This window comes from Humulus lupulus, chromosome 6 (assembly GCF_963169125.1).
Source record: "Humulus lupulus chromosome 6, drHumLupu1.1, whole genome shotgun sequence".
Taxonomy (NCBI): domain Eukaryota; kingdom Viridiplantae; phylum Streptophyta; class Magnoliopsida; order Rosales; family Cannabaceae; genus Humulus; species Humulus lupulus.
Genome location: NC_084798.1, coordinates 145,526,047 through 145,533,128, shown reverse-complemented (window position 1 = coordinate 145,533,128; position 7,082 = coordinate 145,526,047). Strand labels below are relative to the sequence as shown.

Genomic DNA, 7,082 nt, shown 5'->3' with positions numbered 1-7,082 from the left:
TGTCGAAATATTACTCGGCAGAAGAGACAGCGAGATTTTTCTTCAAGTATGTAGTTAAGTATTGGGGAGTACCCCAAAATATAGTTAGTAACCGTGATGGAAGATTCACAGGGACCTTTTGGTCCGAGTTATTCAACCTTTTGGAGTCACAACTAAATATTTCCTCGAGCTACCATCCTCAGATAGACGGACAGACTGAAAGATTCAATGGGATGCTAGAAGAGTACTTGCGGCATTTCGTCAGTGCCAACCAAAAGAATTGGCCGCAACTACTAGACATAGCTCAATTTTGTTTCAACTCTCAGAAGAGTTCTTTGTCAAACAATAGTGCTTTTGAAGTTGTTAACGGTCAGCAACCGCTGTTACCCCACACAGTGGATGAGTATCGAGGAAGAAATCCGAGAGCCTTTAATTTCACGAAAGACTGGAAGAAAACCACCGAGATTGCCCAAGCCTATCTGGAGAAGGCATCAAAGAGAATGAAGAAGTGGGCAGATCAGAAGAGGCCACCGCTGGAATTCAAAGCAGGCGACTTAGTGATGATCAAGCTGAGGCCCGAACAACTGAGATTCCGAGGGAATAAGGATATCAGACTCGTCCGCAAATACGAGGGTCCTATTCCAATCATCTCGAAAGTGGGCCTGACCTCCTACAAAGTCAGCTTACCAGAATGGATGAAGATATACCCGGTCTTGCACGTCAGCAACCTCAAGCCGTATCACGAAGATCCAAAAGATCCAACGTGCAACCAGTCTACCAGAGAAGGAGTCAGCGTCAAGCCACAAAGCAGCAGACAACCTGAAGAAATCCTAGCAGAGAGGACCGTGGTCGTGGACATAAAGAAGAAGAAAGAGTTTCTGGTGAAGTGGAAAGGGCTCGGAGATGAAGAAATTTCCTGGGAAAGGGCAGAGGACTTGCACAAGCATATGCAGAAGATCAGCAAGGGGCAGGTTCGTCGAGGACGCCGAAGATTTAAGTGGGGGAGAGTGTGACGTGCTGCGTCATGACACACCTCCAGGGGGCCATTTTGTATATATGAGCATGTCTTGGTGCTTGGTCATTAGTCAAGTCTTGCACCAAGTAACCTCATGGGTAGGAGATGGCACTTTTGTAATTATGCATATGTCTCCGAGGCAAAACTCCTATATGTTCCTAGGAAGACTTCATTTTCTTAGAAAGCTCCTTAGGGGGGCTGACCTGAGACTTAAGGAAGCACCATGGCCACCAGCAGATAGGGGCTTAAGCTGTGTACTCCCTTGCCCTATCAAGGCCTTATATGAATAAAACGATGCTTTGCCATGTCCCTTTGTGTATGCTTTCTTTACGGTCTATGTGTTGCTTGTTTGTTACATTCGTTGGGCCATTGCGTGCCACTTGAATGTGTTGTATGCTCTGATTGTTGTGTGGGATGTTGTCTCTGGATAGTTTGCCTCGTGCTTGCTCCCGCTTCATAATTTTCCTTACTTGTGTGAGACTTGTAACGTGGCTAACCATTGAGTTTGCTTGCCGCAGGTGTGAATTCTAGGCTGACTTGCTAGCTAAGAGCACTAACAAGTGTCGCACGTTCCCTCAATTCAAGTATCGAAGTTGGAGGCCCGTGACACATTGCACCGTAAGAGCTGGTTGTACGGACAGAATTCCAATGACCACTGCCTTAGTTTCCCGCTAATGCCACAGTTAAGTTATAAAGACCCTGAATCATTCCCCGCCGCTCATTCCGGTAATAACGAAACAACAGCAAAGAATTTCTCTTCTTTCTTTCTTCATCTTAGCGAACGCTTTTCACTAATAAGTCTCCTTCGTTTCAAATTGCATCAACGCGAAATGCTGATAGTACCAGGTTATGATCCATATAACCCATTTCCTTTGGATGAAAACCAAGGTTTTGATAAGTACTTACAACTTGAATCCTCGATTATGGACGATGAGGATTACGAAAGGAGGAAATCCCGACATGAGTTTCGATGTCGAGCTCTAATTGTGATCTTCAAAGTAAGCTCATGAAACAAACTACAAGTTCTTACTTCGTCATTATTTTTATGTTCTTTTATTGTGTTTGGTAGATGAGAAATTTTTTACTAGTTCTCTTTTTAGAAGGCTTTAGAAAGAAATAGAAAGTTAGAATCTACAGTTATCGGATTAGATAACAAAATAGATGAAAGAATTTTAAGAAAAAACAGTAGTTTGCATAAGTTCTTGTTCTTCAACTTTAAAATATGCCAAATAATTCTTCAAATTTTTCATTTTTGCGCTCTGTTAAAAAAATTCTTGGTTTCTTGCAGTACTCCAATTGTGAAAACTATGATCCTTTGGTGTCATATCTTGCTCTGAATTATTTCGATCGCTTCATTGCGAATGGAAATCGTGTACCGGTATTAGTTGAACAATCTTGGAATCTTTATACCTATTTTCTCAGACTGCATTTTTGCACAATAAGTAATATTGCTTGCATTTGTTTTCTCAGAATATAATGAGTAGTTTTGTCCACAATTTGGAACTCACCATTATATGCTGCCTCACACTTGCTTGGAAGGTGAGAAGCAGAAATTTCAAGATCTCTAAATATCAGGTCAAATTTACATCTACATTTCCCATATTCTCGTTTTTTTATCTCATAATGTTCCTATTCTGATCTATTTGTCTAAACAGGCAGAAAAGCCAAAACTAAGAGATATTACGCTGGAGCAATTCATGGAAGTGGAGTTTCACATTCTTCAAGGACTTAACTGGGATCTGCGTGTGATCACGGCCATATGCTTCGTGCCGTTCTATGCTGCTAGTATGTTTGGTTCTACTAATGGATTCCATAAGAGAACTGTCCATGATATCATTATAAATTCCCATCAAAGTAAGTTTGATATCATTATATCCTCTAAGTCCCTTTACCTTTTATTAAGTAAGAATCCATTTAACCCTTGGTCAACACAGGCAATTCGGTCAAAAAATCCAAGCCATCAGTTATTGCAGCATCAGCTCTTATTGCAGCTTCCTTCTTTGTGTACCCCGGAATATTTGCAACCTATCGTCATGAATTGAGTTCGAATGGTGTCATTGGGGTAAGACCCTGATTTAGTTTTCCTTTCTTTATTTTTTATAGTGAAAACTCTTATCCGATTTTTTCTCTAACCTTTTTGGTGTTTCAGAAGTGCGTAGGCCGTATGATAAAGCTGTGCACGAAATGGAACATTATTTCTGGGACTGATGATAAGCCTACAAGGAAGGTACAAGATTCTGAACCAGACACTAGTGCTAGAACACCTGAACAAGAGTCTGTTGAAAACTCTGAACTACAGTTTTCTATGGAAATATCTGAACAATCAACTGAACAAGAAGAAGACCCTGATGAGAAATTTATGCAAAGAGAAGGTAAACAAGTGGTGACTACTAGCGACACGAGCTTGGCTGGAGCAGCTGATAATAAAGGAAAGAGTATAGTAGTGGAGGAGGAGGAGAGGTCATTGGAGGAAGAGAGTGAAGAAATGCAGTGGAACTTCCCACTTAGGTGGACAGCAGGAGAGGACTATGGTGGCTTGATAGACATCTTTCAGCCTCCCTCAGAGATAGAGCCTGCTGTAGATTCTTCTGATCAAGATGAACCCCTACCAGTGCCATCTTTACATCAATTATCACATCATCAACACATGGAGCCAAATCCATATGAACTCACCCTTGAACGACAAGCGTTAGAGGTGGCAGCTCAACAGGCTCTTCAAGAAGCTCAAAATCAAGCTCAAAAAGTTCATCATGGTCAGGGAAAATGTCTACTCGACCACTGCTTCTGCTGTGTCTGCTGCTGTGGATCTTCAAACAGCTCAAACTCAAGCTTCAGCCACCAACCTCTTATTCAAAGCCTTGTGAATGGTGCACTCAACAACTGTTGTTGCTGCAAGAGCTGCAACCTTCTGTGATATTAGTTACCACAAACACTAAGACTTCTCATATGCATACATAAATATTTGAAGTACATGTGAAGTGGAATAGTAACGGTGTCAGGGCATTGCACATCCAACTGAAACTGTAGTTTTGAAGGTCATAATGAGCGACTATGGACCAAATTTTTGCCAAACATATACATTTGATTTTGACATAATATTGACTGGTTTTCTTTTATTCATTCCGTTTTTGCTCATAAATTTTCGTCTATGTTTAGTTGTGATGCTCTGAATTTGCTATTAATATGACTATGTATGTAATGTTGATGCTCAAAAGCCACGAATTGGACGCAACAGGGGTTATCGATGCCCTCTTTTCTTCCTCTTCTAATAGGCATCTCTCTCTCTCTCTCTCTCTCTCTCTTTCACAAACACACACACATTAGTACTTAAATAACTTCACCTGGCTTATTTTCTTATCCATACACCTCCGGAATTAAGAGAGGATTTTTCTTGGGCTTGCCCTTGCAATTTACCTTAATGATACCCTTACGTACCAAAATGTGCCAGTTTAGTCTTCAGCGGTAACACACTACTTACTTTTCCACTTATTTTCAAACAACACACGTTAAAAGTTAAAATTTATATACTTTGTGTGAGAATTGCTTTCCCATTAATAATATATGTAGAAACAAAATTCCATATCAAAAGATAACAACAATATACCAAATTAAGTGTCTCACTTCTTAAAAATAATAATACCAATGCAAATTACTACAAAACTAAATCTAAAACCTAGTAATTAATAACTTGTAAATTAAAAACTAAGCCCAAGCTAATTAAACAGATGCAAGCATGGGAATTTTGGTAGGGATAAGAAGATGAAAAGGAGCAAAGACAAAGGGTTAATTGAAAAGCTATTTTGTATCAAAATCATATGGAAATTTATTTTGAAATCGACAAGTTTAGATCTCATTTTACTCTGGAAATTTATTCATCTTTGCCTGTATCCATCGTCCAGTCTCAGAAGAATATATGGTCGTAGAAAGCCCCAATTGGCCTGCTTTGATCAACATCACTTGATAACGATCCGATTCCGAGTAGAGAACTAATCCACACGCTGTGACACTTACGAATGGAGGAGTAGAGGGGAGCTCGAACAATGGATGTGTGAGCGGATTGGATATGTAGAAGCGTAGATGGGTTCGTTGATCAGTAGCAAATCATGAAGCGTGGACATAACCTTATGCAAATAAGTACTGCGTCGTCGGGTTCTGTAGCAAATCTTCAACGTAAACTTTCTTACTTCTATATGAGAATCCTCGTTGTGTAATTTTATGAAAAGCGTGCGTAGATGGGAGTCTTCCTCCTTGTTGGAGGTGATGATGAGTGGCACTGCGCTCAAAATGTTGAGAGCAAATCAGAACCAACCAACGCTTGCAAACCAGGCAACACCGCATTATGGAATACGAATCAGAGACTCGAACCAGTACTTGCATGAGTAGGTCATCGTTGAAGGAGTTTATTTGAAACGGCCGGTGGCAATGACAGCCCAATTATATGGAACTAGTACGAAGCAAGCACATGTGATAAGGTCTCAATTTTGATATATATTTATTATTGGATATTTGCGGGAGAGTAGTTAAATTATTGTGTTTGTAGCACTTAAGTAGCTAAGTTATTTTTATGGCAGTAAAATTATTTTTTGTCAATATTTTGGTATAGTTTAGTATATCTGTTTGTTTCATCGTTAAGTTTGTCACTATGTCGTGAAATTTACTTATAATTTTGGTATTTTCGCCACAAATATCTTTTAAATTTTATATTTTTGCCACATATATCTCTATAATTAGGTATGTTACAATCGCCGCTAAAAAAAATAACTTGGCTACTTAAGTGCTACAAACATGATAAATTAGGTATTTTCCCTGCAAATATCATTATTTATTATCAAAGATCATTTATGAATTTTTGGGATATTTTTATGATTGAAAATTGCTAAAGGGCACTATTGGTGCCCTACACCATAAGAGAGTGTTATATCGCTATTGGATTTTAATAAATATTATGGATTATTGCTAACTAACCATATGGTGTCAATTCATGTGGTATTGGACATTTTGCAAGTTCTCGAATTCAATTTTGAAGGGATAAATAAGATAGATAATATAGTAGAGTCATTCCTCTAATTTGAAGTTAAATAAGAATATATTTTAAAATTTGAATTTAAAAACCATTTTTTAATTTTGGAAAATCCCATTATTAACAAAAGTAATTAAATTAAAATATATTACACATTTTAAATTATATATATTAACGTTATGTACATTTAATATCATTATTAAAAAGAAAAAAAAAGATGTTGGCGGCTAAATTACCAAAACTTTCACTTTTTTTTACACTTAAGTACAAAAAAGAATTTCGACGATAAAAGTACCAAAACGTTACTTTTTCTTGCATTTGTCAGCTAAAGGTTGGTCCACGTTTTTGTAATGCCCCGAATTCTCCGATGTGTTTAACGACGTGAATAGTAGGCCGGGAGTACCATACTTGCCTAATTATGTTATTAATTGATAAAATGCATGTATATGTTGATTATATTATAATATGATGTGAAATGCATGCATGTGAGTCCATATTTCTAATTACAAGGGTGTGGTGATAATTTGGCCCGTTGAGGGTAATTTGTGTATTTGGGTGCATGATGTGATTTGTGAATGAGATTCCATTATTATGGAGATATATTCGAGCTATTCGGCATGAGACTGTTATTTTTAGTGGATTAGCGGTTTTGTCATAACGGGGTCAATTCTGGGGTAATAGAAATGTTCATTTGATGATAAATTGGGAATATTTGAGATCAGGGTGAAATTCTGCAGGTTTTGACTATAATGTCCCCGGGGGTGTTTTCGGGACCCCGAGCATTAAGTTTTATTTGAGGTTACTTAAGCTTGAAGTAGCTGTCAGATAGAACGTACGATAAGAAAACTTCCTGTTCTCCCTTTTCAAAGTCTGTTTTACCGTTTAAGCATATTTGATGAAATCTTGAGTTCTAGGAGTCAAAATCAAGTGAGGATCAAGGCATAGCGATCCTAAGAAGGATTAGAAGCTTCTTAACCGAAGGATTTGACTGAAAACAACCCAATTGAAGGTAATCGAAGTTTAAGTTTTGAGTTTTTCCGAGTTTCTAAGCTTTGAATTGATTTTGAG

At 38.2% G+C, this 7,082-nt stretch overlaps 1 protein-coding gene across 3 annotated transcripts; it reads left to right on the top strand.

Moving 5' to 3' along the window:
- The first annotated feature begins 1,726 nt into the window (after window positions 1-1,726).
- On the top strand, window positions 1,727-4,180 carry LOC133784228 (uncharacterized). Of its 3 annotated transcripts, none has more exons than XM_062223669.1 (6): window positions 1,727-1,992; window positions 2,283-2,372; window positions 2,465-2,533; window positions 2,650-2,848; window positions 2,929-3,056; window positions 3,144-4,180. In XM_062223669.1, exons 1-6 carry the CDS (start codon window positions 1,825-1,827, stop codon window positions 3,906-3,908), a joined length of 1,419 nt encoding a protein of 472 aa, XP_062079653.1. In that variant the 5' UTR covers window positions 1,727-1,824; the 3' UTR covers window positions 3,909-4,180. The 3 variants fall into 3 exon arrangements, with proteins under 3 accessions (XP_062079653.1, XP_062079652.1, XP_062079651.1); XM_062223668.1 differs by having other exon boundaries at window positions 2,465-2,569; window positions 3,147-4,180; XM_062223667.1 differs by having other exon boundaries at window positions 2,465-2,569.
- The last annotated feature ends 2,902 nt before the right edge of the window (window positions 4,181-7,082 follow it).

Excerpts from the sequence above, each read along its gene's own strand:
- LOC133784228 (XM_062223667.1), top strand. The coding sequence starts at position 1,825 with ATGCTGATAGTACCAGGTTATGATCCATATAACCCATTTCCTTTGGAT. Across the intron at positions 1,993-2,282 it reads CTCTAATTGTGATCTTCAAA|TACTCCAATTGTGAAAACTA; the intron begins GTAAGCTCATGA and ends GGTTTCTTGCAG. Across the intron at positions 2,373-2,464 it reads CGAATGGAAATCGTGTACCG|AATATAATGAGTAGTTTTGT; the intron begins GTATTAGTTGAA and ends TTGTTTTCTCAG.